Source organism: Melopsittacus undulatus, chromosome 9 (genome assembly GCF_012275295.1).
Source record: "Melopsittacus undulatus isolate bMelUnd1 chromosome 9, bMelUnd1.mat.Z, whole genome shotgun sequence".
Lineage (NCBI taxonomy): Eukaryota > Metazoa > Chordata > Aves > Psittaciformes > Psittaculidae > Melopsittacus > Melopsittacus undulatus.
This window is the reverse complement of record NC_047535.1, coordinates 32,319,718-32,335,470: the sequence shown is the minus strand read 5'-3', so window position 1 is coordinate 32,335,470 and position 15,753 is coordinate 32,319,718. Positions and strand designations below refer to the sequence as shown.

At 40.1% G+C, this 15,753-nt stretch overlaps 1 protein-coding gene across 2 annotated transcripts in view; it reads left to right on the top strand.

Annotated features, from left to right (window-relative positions):
- Nucleotides 1-15,129, top strand: part of PDZRN3 (PDZ domain containing ring finger 3) — a 142,414-nt gene extending 127,285 nt beyond the window's left edge. For both annotated transcript variants that reach the window (XM_034066432.1, XM_013129127.3), the window contains 6 exons: nt 662-749; nt 8,762-8,860; nt 9,738-9,800; nt 10,489-10,590; nt 11,660-11,776; nt 12,712-15,129. In XM_034066432.1, the coding sequence (XP_033922323.1) occupies nt 662-749; nt 8,762-8,860; nt 9,738-9,800; nt 10,489-10,590; nt 11,660-11,776; nt 12,712-14,262 (2,020 nt within the window). In that variant the 3' untranslated portion in view covers nt 14,263-15,129. The remainder of the gene's footprint in view (nt 1-661; nt 750-8,761; nt 8,861-9,737; nt 9,801-10,488; nt 10,591-11,659; nt 11,777-12,711) is intronic.
- The last annotated feature ends 624 nt before the right edge of the window (nt 15,130-15,753 follow it).

The window sequence follows — 15,753 nt, the reverse complement described above, 5'->3', positions numbered from 1 at the left end:
CAAAGAGTTGGAGAGCTCAAGCTGTGAAAAGCAACATGCCAGTAGTGAGTGGCAATATGAAGAGTGATGCATATTTAAATAGTATTTAACTCATTAGGCACAGCCTGTTGCATTCAAACCAATCAACAGAATGCCATTGATCCAAACAGTTGGATGGCAAATTATTTTTATAATACTTAGCAGTTGGATAAAGTTTTCTGTCTTTAAGGCAAAGTAGAAATGCCAAGCAGCCGGCCAGGAATGGTTTTACTTTCATGTCTGCAAATAACCTGAGCTCGCAAATAAATAATCTAGTATTCCCTCTCATCTTGAAACCTGGCAAATACCTGCCCTCTCAGCAATCACCTGGTACCCCTGACCCTACCTGGCTGTGTATTTTTTCCCCAAGTCAGCTTTACATTTGGAGAAAACCTATTGGTAAATTTTAAAGCTTTTTCCAAGTCTCTCATTCATCAACAGGTGCCAAATGCTGTGGACTTCTCTTACAATACATGTAATTTTGTTTAATACATTTATTGGTGTAAGTGGTGGCAACTTCTTGGTGTGGTTGTTAGTCCATCATGTTCACAATGACTTGCTCTAAGCTCAGAATGGATTAATGTGCTAACTCTAGTTAGTACTGAGTGCTGAGTGCTGTTCTAAAACACCTTTTCTTTCCCAGCCATCCATCAGTGCATGAATACTATGACCCAAATGACTACATGGGAGGAATTCATCAAGAAATGGACCGAGATGAGTTGGAATTAGAGGTACTTGGTCTTCAGTAACTATTTCATTCACTGACAGCTTACATGCACTTGTCATGGTTTTTATTTGTACATAAAGCAAAAAGACATTTCAAAGCAGATACTTACAAAGTTGCTTGTTAGTTACTTTGCAGGTTGCAAACCTTATTGATACCTTTAGCAGTGTATTTAACTGTGCACTGTGGACTGATGAGCTAGAACTTCAGCTAAGAAATTAACATAAATAATGAAGTCATTGATTCCAGTCATTAAATTCTGTATAACTGTGCTGATTTAGACTTTCCAAGTTTGTGAGTGGCAGGCACTGTTCCACATAGTCATAGTAAAATGTGAGTTTCCCTTAAAATATTCCCCAGCTGAGAAACAGATGTTCTTGATCATATAATTTAGAAGTATTGTAAGTTTACAAGACAAGACCAGAATAGATTTGCCACTATACTAAGCTGTTCCTCCCTTTTCATATGTATACATATGTAACTTCTAAGTAATGAAAATTATAGATAATAAAAGTTGAACCAGTCACAAAGGTATGCAAGTCCATTTCCCTGCCAAATCTTTAAACATCACTTGGGATTTTAGTACTTGTATATCCCATCAGAAGTTCATCTTCAGCTTTCCCATACTTAATTTTAATAAGCTGCTCCCACCCATTCAGAGCACAGCATATAAATTGTGGGCCTTAGTTCTGCAAGATACTTAAGCTGTACTGACCCACTGAAGTGTTTTAAATTGTTTGTAATAAATAGCAGTAAAGTATCTCAATACTTCAAATACTGCCAGCAATGTCTGACCCAGCTAATCCATTCAAGATAATCAGTAAGTGAATAGTTTACTCTTAGCTTGCTTGCACTTCTGATTTCTTAGATCCTCGCCCTGCTAATGCCTATTTGTCAAAGCAAGCAATGCTGACCTGTCTGTAGCTCTGTTTAAATCAGTGGTACATTTATCATCAGCTTCAGTGGGAGCAGAGTTCAGATGTTCTACAAGCACAAAGTTGTTCTCTTCTCGAAAAGTGTTTGTGGGATCAAGGACTAAAACCCCATAAAAAATTTGCAAGCTGTTTTCAAATGCTGCAGATCTGGTAGCAATTCATCTCAGTATACAAACATGAATCAAAGGCAGGATAAAATCAAAGTGCCAGTAAAACAAATGCTGTTTAGCAGACTTCAAGGCCTTACTTTTCAAACAAGTGCCTTTTTTTTTCTTAAAGAAAAACAAATACAATATAGATTTCAGTCTTAAGGGAAAATGTATAACAAATCAGTATTTTCTGCCAGTGTTTTCAAAAACTATTTTTTAGGAAATCTAATACTGAAGAGAAATTATATTGCTTCCATTAGAACATCAACCAGTTGAGCTGGAAACAGTTTAAACACATGCACTTCAGTAGCCAGACGTTAATATGCCTTAAACCACAACATTAATAATTTTGACATTGATATAGTACTTCATGGCAAGAGGTGATCAGCTCAGTAACACAGGGAGATGAACATTAGGAAAGTCTCTGTAGCCTAATAGTGTTTCTTAAAAACCACTAAAGATTCTTGTTCAAATTGTAGAGACTGTGATCAATGGGAAGGTCAAAGTGCTAACAGGGACTCAACTGGCTAGTTGCTTTTTTGTTTGCCTTTTGATAGATATGTTTTAAAAGACCACAAAGGCACTGTTTCATTGACTGCAGCAGGAATGTCTAAAGTAAGAAAGCCATCAAGTCAGCCTTCTGGCATCCTGTGTCCATAAAGTGTGCTTTGAATTTCAATCAGAAGCTCCTCATCTAAACTTTTATGGCCTATAACTGACTGGCTAGTGATTTGTAACAAGTAAACAAGGCAAAAACAGTGAAATACCCAAGTTCACGACAAGCTTCTAATGTAAATATCCATAGGAAAGAATTTAGGCTGGCAGTATTGCTGAGATGTCAAAATTGTGCTCTCAGTTTTACCTCTCAACATTTGTCTTAAAATGGATGACTCAGAGGTAACTACCATATATTCCCTACTACAAAAATAAATAAAGACCATTTCTTTTCCTTTGAAGTTTCCATGCCGCAAGGAAAGTGGGACTAAATCCTCAACTACTGTTTTATTAGAAATTAAAAGTATATTCATTCTTCACAGAGGCCCAGCCAGAAGTCATTTCAGGCTCATAAAGGAAGAATAATGTCACTCCAGGATTCCTCGGCAGCATTATGCCTTAATATGTTTATTCAAACAAGTCTGTCCAGCTGTTAGACACACAGCCCAAGTGAGGCCTTTCTCACTGTGTTCACTTTCTCACATTACAAGGGAGAACATTCCACATCAAAAAGGGAGCTTGTTCTGTCTCATTTGACTTTCTGTCTTTACCCTTTCCTATATGCAACTTGCACTTAGGTCTTGCTTTCTTTCTGAGAACTGAACTCAGCTGGATGGCTAGTTGCGACTAAGTAAAACTTGGGGCTGAAAAATATGTTAAATGTTTGCTAACTGCTAAGAAGCCTCCCTTCTGATACTCTCACTCGATCTTGGACAGAAGTGGAGCCTTCACATCAGAAGAGTGAAGTACAACAGATACATGCAAATAGCTTTTTGCCCTCCCAGCACACAGCTCAGTGTTCCAAGCATGAACCCATAACATCTGATCAGCAAGAAATGAACACACTGAGCACGAAAATCTGGGCTTCAAAATTTGAAATTAATACTTCACTGCTTTCAGGAAACCATAAATAAAGCTGAGTACCAGGGTTTCAAGCTCTGCCCTTTACTGTGTACTTCAGTACTTTGGTTGAAAGTTTGCTTTTACTTCTCCCATCTATTTGCAAGACACATGGGAATCAGTAGGCTCCGTCACACACTCTGCAATTTTTATTCCATCTTGGCTGTAAAGCATTTCAAAGCATATTTTATGTGAATATATTTCTTTACAATGAAAACTCCTGCTCTGCAGGGAGTTGCACTGATCAGGAGCTTCTCAAGTCATTAATGTCTCTGAATACAAAGGACTTCAGCCGTAGCAGTGCTGCTAAGGCAGTGATTGAATTTGTAAAGGATTAAAAAGCAGTACCTTCCTTCAACTTCATAACTGTGCTTTTTGAGACAAGTATTTGTATGTTCTTTGTTTGGAACAAATCCAACAGTGGTAAAACATTCCAATGTGCTGACAAGCTAATACTGAAAGGTTGTTCTCCCCTGGCTCTCTGGAGGACTTCAAACTGGCCTTAACACTTCTTACTGCATGAGAAAGGTCTTAATCACGGACTGCTGGCCATCTGCTTGGCAAAGAGCCTGGGCATCCTTCAAGTTACCTTACTTAGGCATCCTAGAACTCTTTTCACCAGGGTGAGAAACGGTTTTCTCCAGCTTTCCCTGGCATCACTAATGACTTAAGACCAGTCTCTGTGGTCCATCACAGAACTAATATCCCAACGTTGGGTTGGCACAGTAACCTCCAGGCAGATTTTTACTTCTTCTCTAGTGTGAAGAATGTTTGAAAGAAAACCTATTTTACAAAATTTTCTTCTCTGAAAATTGGAGGGGTTGGATTTTGGCTTTTACCTACATTGAAACCACATTTATGGGCAAAGACAAATATAAAGATCACTTTCTGTATCTTCAAGACAGAAGAACAAGATTTTTCCTTCTGGTGAATCAGGGTCAGTTGCCAAAATGAGTGAGAAGGCCTCATGTATTATAAAAGGAAATAGTTCTTTATCGATAGTTATTTCCCTGACATGCTCTTCTGGGTGAAACTTCTTAATGGAATAGCAAAAACTTGCACTCTGCTGGTCAGGTGTGTCAGGACACACAACAGCACTTCTTAGAGAGACACAAAAGGACAGAGTACTTACTATGCAGGCTTTGGATAATGCTTTGTGAATGTTTGAGCTTACTTAACCCATTGTCCTCTCATTTCAGAGTTCCACTGCTCATTCCTGTCTTGTTACAGAAAGGACGTAGATTTTTAAACTTCACAGGCAGGCCATAAATTTAAATCAGCAGTACAATAATTCAATAATCTCTTGCAAATGAAGGATCTTCTGAGCTTAGAGAGGTTAATTTACCATTATCACTTACTCATAATTCATTATTATGAGCGGTTACAGGTATAATGTCATAGAGCATGTTCATTTCTTCTTGTCTTGCTACAAATGCCATATGGATTTCAGCAGCTAGCTCTTTGAGCCCTCCTTGACTCAACGTTTGATAAAGAGCCAGTAATCTTTCAGCCAGTTCTCTTGTGCAGACTCTATTGTGTAATAGCATACAAATACTTCTCGTGAACATCTCTCAAAATGTCACTTTTTTACCTTTTACAGAAACAGCTTTTCATTATTTGTGTGTTTAAAAGTTACATCCTATATGAAATTTTTACATTTATTGTATTAATGCAGCCCCAGCATTATCACACTTTGTGGATACCACTGTTGTCTGCTAATTAATTTCCGCACATCTAGACCAGGTGTTGAATAACTTCAGTGTCTCCCTTCTGCAATGTAGGTGGCTGATAGGTTTCATATTATTTTATAAAGAGCCCCAGTTGAGCAGTAAATACGCTTTCAGATGGTGACTGTACAGTGCACCAGCCTGATCTGAAAGAGCAGGGCCTGGTGGGGTCTCTGCGCATGCAGTGGCTGCTCTCTGCAGCAGGACTACTGCAGGATCAGGCCCTTGGGCTGTCCAGATGCTCAGCACTAAGACACAGGAGTAAGAAACAGCAAGTCTTGTGGCACTGCAAAACTACACCTACAAAGTTCTGTAGACCCATGTTAATTTCTGGTACAGTTACACAACCAATCATAACACCTTGTACTTGTAGCTGCCAGTTTTCTATTTCCCCCCTTTCATGTATGTGTACATTATACAGACTTGACTCTGAATATGGAAAATAATCTTTGCTTTGAAGACTCTGGTGTTGATTCTTCAACTCCAACTGGAATTGCATACTTTTATCTCTCAAACATTTCAAACCTTTATGATTATATTAAAACTTCACTGACGCAAAGACCTACAGAAAGCAGCTGTTTCTATCTTGAAGTTCCCAAAATTATCATGTTTGGGTAGCATCAAACCCACTTATTCTGTTCCAACAAAGGACTAGAGGGATTGTACCCAAGGGTAGGTCTGTCAACTCCTTACTCATAACAATTCAAGCTCTAAACACCTGCTCTAAATTTTTTTTGTTTGCTTTAGCTTTTTTGCTGCTTTATTTGTGAGTTGTTTTTAAACAATATATATTTGTTTTCCTTTTAAGGTACATATTATTTCATTTACCAGGTGATTTATTACTTTCCAGTATAGCACAAGTGATGTCTTGGATGGTGCATTTTACATAGAAACCCATGCGTACTTTTTAGTTATTTCAGTAATACCCTTTATAGTTGTACACTGTTGGGAAAACACTTACTGCTACTCAAAACATGCGGCAGGTAGTAATGAAACTGATAGCTTACTCCTTCCATTCTTTCTGCTCCAAAAGGTGCTGGCAAGTGTTTATGGTTACATAGGACCTATTTAAATACTGACCAAGGTCACCATGCTTTATTGTTTGGTTTTGTGGATTTTTTTTAACGTTATATATATATGCATTTTCACTACCAGTGTGACAAACAGTAGAATGAGCTATAGCACTAGTTTCTTGTCACTATTTCATTGCCATATTGTGAAAGCAGTAAACTTTAGAAATACTTTCCTGAAGATATGAAATCTTTTTGTAAAAGTATGCTTCAAATATGGGAATCATCTTAGGCCTGAATTCATGAATTCCCACCTCATTCCCATTTCACACCCTGGTTAAATACAGAATGAATGCACTGGCTGCAGTGGCTTTCCCAAGGATCAAATGAGAGCACAATCGAATCCACTTTGTCTCATCTTTTCCTCTGAAGAATTTCCATCTCCTCTCTAAAAAGCCCCCAAAGCTTTAGAAGTCTGAAAAAAAAAAAACCACTACCAAAGCATTGTGTTCAAACCCTTAACAAAAGAGGGAGAAAAAGAGCAGCAGTTCACCACAGATACTATTGATTGAAACCATTTAAATACCATCTGAAATGTCACTGACATTTACAGCCACAGCTCTTTTTTGGGGAAAAAAAGAAATTACAAATGTTGACAAGTAAATAACATGAGATTGCTGATCTTGGCAGCTGTCATCTAGACATGCCAATAAATTATTCATATCAGCTTGTTTTATTGTCTTGCCCCTTACAAATGGCACAGCACAGGTCAAAATAGAGACACATTCAGAAATAATGAGTCATGTTATCAGAACTTTTACACTGGAAGGGACAGGGCCATGCACAGACTTGAGGTTCAGGGTCAGCCCTGGGGCTGGGTCACCCCTCAGATCCCCCACAGGGATCTTTGCCTGGTTCCACTCTTTCCCTTCTCAGTAATAGGGCTTGAGTCCCACAGTTGCCTCCTCCATCCTGCCTGGTGTTAGCTGCACAGGAGTGGGACCTTTCAGAGCCTTGTTTGCTGCCAAGCACTCTTCTAAGGTGTCCTGGGTTCAGCAGTAGCAGTAATTTTTTCTTTCTTAGTAGCTGGTGCAGTGCTGTGTTTTTGACTTTCTGCCTGGGAACAGCACTGATAACACTGTTTTTAGTTGGTGCTCAGTAATGTTTAGTCTGACCAAGGACTTTCTGAGTCTTATGCTCTGCCAGGGAGGAGGGGAAGCTGGGAGGAAGCAGAGACAGGACACCTGACCCAAACTAGCCAAAGAGTTATTCCATACCACAGCACGTCATGCCCACTATGTAAACTGGGGGCAGTTACCCAGAAGGATTAGATCACTGCTCGGTCAGGCTGGGTGTCAGCAGGCGGGTGGTGAGCAGTTGTATTCTCTTCCCTTGTTATTTCCCTTATCATTATCATTATTATTATTATTATTATTATTATTATTGGTGGTAGCAGCAATGGTTTGTGTTACACCTTAGTTACTGGCCTGTTCTTATCTCAACCCATGGGAGTTACGTTCTTTCCATTCTCCTTCCCATCCCTCTGGGAGCAGGGTGGGGGAGGAAGGGGGGGAGTGAGAGAGAGACTGCATGGCTGACTGAGTTTAAAGCACGACATAAGGGAAGTAAAAAACACAACTACACCTCTACCTATGAAGAAACATCTTCTCTCCCTGTGGCAATATCCTCAGGACTGACACAGTAGTGGCAACAAGCTGGTTAAGCATACTGGGCTCCTCAAGGTCCTTAGGCTCCTGGCTGTCCCTCAGTAGCAAGAAAGTAGAGCTGAAAGGTGGACGGTCACACTGACTGTGCACTAGGCAGGAGCATACTGCAGCTTGTGGGCATCTACATGGATTTTACAACCCAATGTCACAGAGCAGCAGCAAATATAGGAAAAAACAACCCACATGAAATCCTCATGGCAAAAAAAAAGCAGAGGAAGCACATAGTTTTAAGATCACTTAAATGTATCCAAGATTTAACAAGACCACCAAAGAGCACTAGAATAATAAACCATGACCTGCTGAAAACAAACCCTTGCAAGAGATTAAAGTGCTTATTATATTTCTATTACCAATACCAAATGCTTTGCTGACAATGTATTGATCTTCAGTCACACTTTTAAGAAATTTATTATATCATTTCATAAAGATTAGACAAGTTCAAGTAATAAAGTATTATGTATTTCTCTAAAAAGCCAGAAAATTTCCCTGCTTATAAGGAAATATATATCAGCTATGGCAAATATTGAAATCATACTTTATAAGTATTTTAGTGTTTGAAGCCTTACCACTACATGAAATATAGGTAATTTTTCTTCTTTAAGATCAATAAAGGGTCTGTTTTCAAAATGACTTCATATTGATTGAAGGGTCAAAAATGCCCCAGGTATTGATTGTCTGCATATAATCACGTTTTGCTCAGTAAGTTAACCTCGTCTACAAGTGAAATGAAAAGAGATCCACTATATCACTTAAGCAAAATATATTCATTGTATTTGAAAAATTGCTTCCATCAGTCACCAGTGTCTCACTGACAGTGGGTTTGCTTTCCCTTTTTCTTTCTTTTTTTCAAACCTCAGGAAGTGGATTTACATCGAGTGAACAGCCAGGACAAGCTTGGCCTTACTGTATGTTACAGAACAGATGATGAAGATGACATGGGTATTTATGTGAGTGAGGTAAGATTGAGCTGATTTCCATAAGATACAATTTGTCTTTAAAATTGCAGTGTTGGACATGTAAGACATTCATCCTCTGTTTGTACCATGTGTGAAAAGCAGTCAGAATGCAGTAATTGGAAGAAATCTAATTATTTTTCCTTTCCTCCAAACAGAGTGAAATCCTGCATCCACTGAGCCAAACTTCGTTCTGTTAGCATTTAGTATTCATTTTTCCCCTAACACAGTCTCAGCATTCAGTTTCAGATGATGTTTTCAAAATATTTTGAAAACATATATATATTCCCCCTTTAATATCCCAGAAACAACATAAAATAAAGAAGAAAATCACCACTCCGCACTTCTATTTGCAAAGATTTGGAGCCCTTTTGTCTCTCCCTGCTCTCTTTCATGCAATGAGTAGCATTTTATACATAGTCTTTTTAGCATGCAGATCCATTTCAAATTAGTAACAGCAGTTTGGGGAAAGAAACTCATAACTGAATCTAAAATCTGCCATTAAAATGCATCACTTAAGATATAATCCTTCCTGTTCTGTATGCAAAAAGTGGTTCTAATCAGAGCACTGTGTTGTAAAGGAAAAAGTTAAATTATGAGGTAACTCAGTATCATGCAAACACAATAAATCTACATTCTCTGAAGACACATATCAGGAAGAAATGGGTTTGACTTCATCATTTTAACCGGCATTTCACTTTGACACAAGCAAGAGTAAGTCCTACAATCACTAAGCGGGACATAACACTATAGATATAGCAGCAGCAACAGACACACTAGCTTACAGTAACAGTTATATTACCAATACTGGGTTTACAACAGGAAGTAAATACTGAGTTCTCAAACCTCCAAAGCACTCACAGCTCTCTTTATTTTGCAGATTGATCCCAACAGTATTGCTGCAAAAGATGGTCGACTCCGAGAAGGGGACCGCATTATTCAGGTACATGTGTAAATGGTTGGAATCTGCTAACACACTGCAACCTGCTGCAATGCCTTTATTTCAGCATAATTTCTACAAATTATTCCCTTCTGACTGGTATTCATGTACTTCATTCTAATTTTATGAGGGTATTTCCCTTTCCTCTGCCATATCCCAGTCAGACTTTGACAGTCCTGGCCAGCACTAACAGGGATGTTAGTATTTGCTCAGAAGGCAGAATGCCCAGTTCTGTATGCAGGCATGGGTTGTCTTCCAAGTGCAACAATCCTCCACCACAGGGGCTTTGTCAGAAGTCTGCATAGACACTAACATGAGTAGAGGTCCACATCCCATCCAGTCTCTGGCAGCAGCATGCACAGCCTCAACCACACTTGTCCCACGCTAGGATGCTCCTGTTCCTTCCCACCCACCAGACCTTCTGTTACGATTCTGCTCCTGCCTAACTGTGCTTCTCCAGTTTTTCTTCTTGTAACAAAGCTCTGAACATCAGATGCAGAGGTGTGGAACAGCTTCTTATGTCCAAACCAATACATTTATCCAATACTTACGTGCTGGAGATGTGAACATAGTGCGTGCCTGGCCCACACAGCACTGGGATCTGTCCAGCCATGCCACTCTGTAGAACCATCACAGCAGCATTTAAGTATCCTTATGAAAAGATTTCATTGTGTTGCTCTTTTCTTTAAAGATCAATGGCATAGAAGTACAGAACCGAGAAGAAGCAGTGGCACTTCTCACCAGTGAAGAGAGCAAGAATATCTCCTTGCTTGTTGCAAGACCAGAACTTCAGGTACTGTAGGAAGTACATAAAAAAAACCCTCTCTTGAGTCCATCAAAAGATTTGCTGTTTTGTAGAAAGCAGGGTTTTTTTTAAGAATTTTAATCTATTTAAATCTACCAGATCTACCCAAAACCATATTACACAGTTTGACTGGACATATACATGATCTAAAATAATGGAATTCAGCAGTCATGGTACTTATGTCTATATTTTCAACTTCAATTTATAAGGCGTTTGGTGATTTATATATGCTGCAATGCTATTACAAACATCAGTGCAAGGTATTATGGATGGTTTCAAGCCATGGCTTTGAAGAACATACTGAACTCTTAATTCCTATAGCTATTGATTATCCATTCATTAAAACACCTATTATTTAGCCCTTTATACACCATCTCTTAATGTAGATAAATACTGTCAAGAAGCATCCTCAGCTGTAATAAAAGGTTGAACCAGATCCCTTTGTAGAGCAGGAATTAGCACAACAAAGATGTTGAACAAACAGCCATGAGCACTGTTCTTTGATCTGTCTCTGCTGCCCCTGCTGAGAGAGCAACCCTTGCCAATACACCTGGAGACACAGGATCAGGCTCATGGCTATCCTGTCAGCTTGGATGTTTCTGATCTTCCCCTTGGGGATGACTGAAGCTGGGAGCAAAGAAGTCTCACAGACCCCTAGCCAGCATTTTTCCCTCTGGCCCTTGATGCCACCTTGCATGTGGTGTGTTCAAGCTCTGGGCTCAGGAGTATTTCTATACATTCTAATCAAGTCATGCACAAACCAGAACAGCCCCAACTCTTAGAATTATTTCCATGGATGAAAAAGCTGGGTTTGTTTTATATCTGTTGAAGGTAAAACCATGCTGCTGGAGATGAAGGTGGCTGTGGGGGGAGGTAGGACAGTCAGTACCTACACTTAGCACAGGAGATGTGTGCTCCTCCTCAGGAAATGGCAGCACTGTCACAGGAAGGAATCCCCTGAGATTTCTCAATCACTTTCCACAAAGGAGTGTAATTTAAGTCAGTCTTCATTCTTTTGACAACATTTGGTTTGGTTTTTCCCTCCCTTTTCACATAGCTGGATGAAGGATGGATGGATGATGACAGAAATGATTTTCTGGATGACTTGCACATGGACATGTTAGAGGAACAGCACCACCAGGCAATGCAATTTACTGCCAGCATGCTCCAGCAGGTACTGCCACTCTGTTGTGCAGCAGTGTCAGAATTTCACGTTGCAGTCCGTATTCCAGCACTGAACTTGACTGAATACACTTAGTGTCTCAAATGACGATCAAGGCAAAAGGGCTTTCTCTAAAATCAAGATATTACACAACTGCCCCAAACCTCATCTTGGGGACCAGAAGGTTTTAAAATGTTACCTTTTTTTTACTTTTGCCTCTAAAACAAATGGTCACAGTTAGAAACCCACCCATTCTGTCTGTGGTCACTGACAGTATAAGGTACATGTACAGTAGATAGAGCAGTCAGAGAGCTAACTTATAAAATCCCCTATCTGATATGCGTGCACATACTGAAAACACCCTACCTCCCAAAACCTTAAAATCCAGATAGAGGATTCAAGCAAATGACTCAAGTAAGGTCTAGGTATGGGGAGTAAGGCAAAGAAGAAGGTTTTATATAGCAAAGTTTATATACAGGGCCACAGATATGGGCTTTTATTCCCCATCATTCTGCCACAATTCATGCAATCATAAAAGTTCATTAATAGTTTCTGTGGTTTTGGCTAGAATTTTATCTAGAGTTTTCTCAAACTGCATCCTCTGTGGCATCTGCTTGTTTTGAAGAGCCATATTCTCTTGGCACTGACAAAACTGGATACTTTTGTGCTTCTTAGTGGGAGAAGAAACATTTTGGAAATGTGACTTCTACCACTGTTGCTATATAACTGCTGAAAAGCAGACCTCAGGTTCTTCTGAAAAGGACCTCGACAGCAGGCTGTGGGTTTGGTCAGCATTTCTAAAAGTTCTTCATAGTATTCTTACCACGCAAGTAAAAGCAAAGATGCAGCAAGTGTAACAAAGATTCATAAAATGATTGAATAATAAACACCCTGAAACATTTCATGTCCTTGCAATAATTACTCTGTCTTTTCATTTTTGCTGTTAGAAGAAGCATGAGGAGGATGGAGGTACCACAGACACAGCCACTATCTTATCTAACCATCACGAGAAAGACAGCGGTGTGGGGCGCACAGATGACAGCACTCGTAACGACGAGAGCTCCGAGCAGGAGAACAACGCGGATGATCACACCACCTCCTCCAACACTTTAGGGAGCCAGAAGAAGCTGATGTACAGTCATGACACCCTTGGAAGTGGTGATATGCAGTTCAGCAATGAGTCGTTTATCTCGGCCGACTGCACAGACGTTGACTTCCTTGGCATCCCTGTGGATGAATGCGAGCGATTCCGGGAACTGCTGGAACTGAAGTGCCAGGTGAAGTCTGCCAACCCTTACAGCCTGTATTACCACAACAGCACTCTGGATATGAGCAAAAGCGACCAAGAAAGTGTTGACAGAGAGCTGGAGATGCTGAACGAGGAGCTGCGCAATATCGAGCTGGAGTGCCTGAATATTGTGAGAGCTCATAAAATGCAGCAGCTGAAGGATCAGTACCGGGAGCCCTGGATGTTGCATAACAGCGGGTTCCGCAACTATAACACAAGCATCGATGTTCGCAGGCACGAGCTCTCAGACATTACGGAGCTCCCCGAGAAGTCTGACAAGGATAGCTCAAGTGCCTATAACACAGGCGAAAGCTGCCGCAGCACACCACTCACGCTGGAGATCTCCCCTGACAATTCACTGCGCAGAACTGCAGAAGGCATTAACTGTCAAGGTAATGAGGGGGCAGTGGCATATAATGTCTCCCAAAAGAATTTATTTGCTAGCTCAGAAAGTCATGAATCCAGCACTGGTAAATGCCATGCTTCTGTGAAAGATCCCGACCTTGGCAAGCAGCTGGAAAGCAAGGAGAGAAAAGCCAGTGATGGAAGCAAAAGCCCTACTCACAGTCAGAAGCCTTCTGGTTCCTATGTCTCCCCATACCATCACTCACCGTATAAGCATGCTCATATTCCTGCCCATGCACAGCATTATCAGAGCTACATGCAGCTGATCCAACAGAAATCTGCAGTGGAGTATGCACAGAGCCAAATGAGTCTGGTGAGTATGTGCAAAGACTTTAATTCAAGCCAGAGTGAACCAAGGATGGAGTGGAAAGTCAAGGTCAGAAGCGATGGGACCCGCTACATTACGAAGAGGCCAGTGAGGGACAGGCTGCTGAGAGAACGTGCCATAAAGATTAAGGAGGAGCGCAGTGGTATGACAACCGATGATGATGCCATAAGTGAAATGAAGATGGGCCGTTACTGGAGCAAGGAAGAGCGGAAGCAGCATTTAGTGAAAGCGAAGGAGCAGAGGAAGAGGCGTGAGTTTATGATGCAGAGCAGGTTAGATTGCTTAAAGGAACAGCAAGGTGCAGAAGAAAAGAAAGAGATGAATATCATTGAACTGAGCCACAAAAAAATGATGAAGAAGAGAAATAAAAAAATATTTGACAATTGGATGACAATCCAGGAACTGCTAACCCATGGCACTAAGTCACCAGATGGCACACGGGTGTACAATTCCTTCCTGTCAGTGACTACTGTATAATCACCATTGCTAAGTTATGTACATAAAACACTACCATTGGGGTAGAAATCAATGCCTCGTTCAATGTGGCAAGAGTTTTGTATATAAGATACAGTCATCGAATTTATAGTTCAAATACTGAACTCTACAACTGTGGGTGCCAGGATCTCCATTATAAAGTGGAGAGGAAGCTTGCCCATGTCCATCAACGGCAATACTAGCAGTGCTTTTTGGAATACTGATTGTACTTTTTTACTTGTTACCTTTTACATGAAGTGTTTAAATATCAGAAATGTATTAACCATACTTACACAGGTAATTTGCTTAGACTATATTCATATTAAAAGGTACCCATGCTTTTCTTTGCCTAAAAGTTTGCAAAAACCCACAGGGGCAACTGCACATATGTATTTTTTGTGAAACCATATTTTGTGCTATTCTTATGCTGTTGTTCACTTCTACACAGAGTGCTGTTTATCAATATTTAGCTGATGGTTTAAACTCAGAGTCATTCTCTTGTAATATTTAACATTTATCAAACAGCAGTTTTTAGAGTTATGATCAACATTTAAACAGTTTTCTTTTTAAGGTTTCTGAAAACAGTCTACAGGTTTCACCTGAAAAGCCTGATGCAGAGGACACTATCCTGCAGCTTTAAAGGAGTTTAAAGCATGTTTGCAAATGTTGCAACCTATTGAAAAGATGTGCATGTACAGCTCATTTTTTTCTATAAGACAGTTTGTGGAATTTGAAAAGCCCATGGTAGTAACTGTTTGCTTTATAGATTTGAATGTATTGAATTATAAAAGCAGTTCCATAAAATCATCATTAGCTATAAACGTTAACAAGTAAAATGAAGTCAAATAAATTATTGTTTTGTATTTCAAACTGGTTTAAATTCTTTTGACTCCCCTCAGGTTTCACCACATAAGTGTTCTTCCCTCAAGCATAGCTCCTGTGCTGCAGAAATGCCTCGACAGCCTCCCAGAGACAAACCTGATGGAATATTCTGCATCATGACTTTGTGGGGAATTTGGATTGAGGTTTTCTAGAGGGAAGGAGGGATGGAAGTAAGAGGCAAGAAAGAAGCACAAAGAATATTAAAAGTAGAATCAAGCAACGCATAACTTCAACTCACAAGGCATTTAAGATGACCTGTGAGAAAGAAGTAGAATCATAGAATAGTTAGGGTTGGAAAGGACCTTAAGATCATCTAGTTCCAACCCCCCTGCCATGGGCAGCAACACCTCACACTAAACCATATCACCCAAAGCTTCATCCAACCTGGCCTTGAACACTGCCAGAGATGGAGCATTCACAACCTCCCTGGGCAACCCATTCCAGTGCCTCACCACCCTAAAAGTAAAGAATTTCTTCCTTATATCCAATCTAAACCTCTGCTGTTTAAGTTTGAATCCGTTACCCCTTGTCCTGTCACTACAGTCCCTAATGAACAGTCCCTCACCAGCATCCCTGTAGGCCCCCTTCAGATACTGGAAGGCTGCTGAGGTC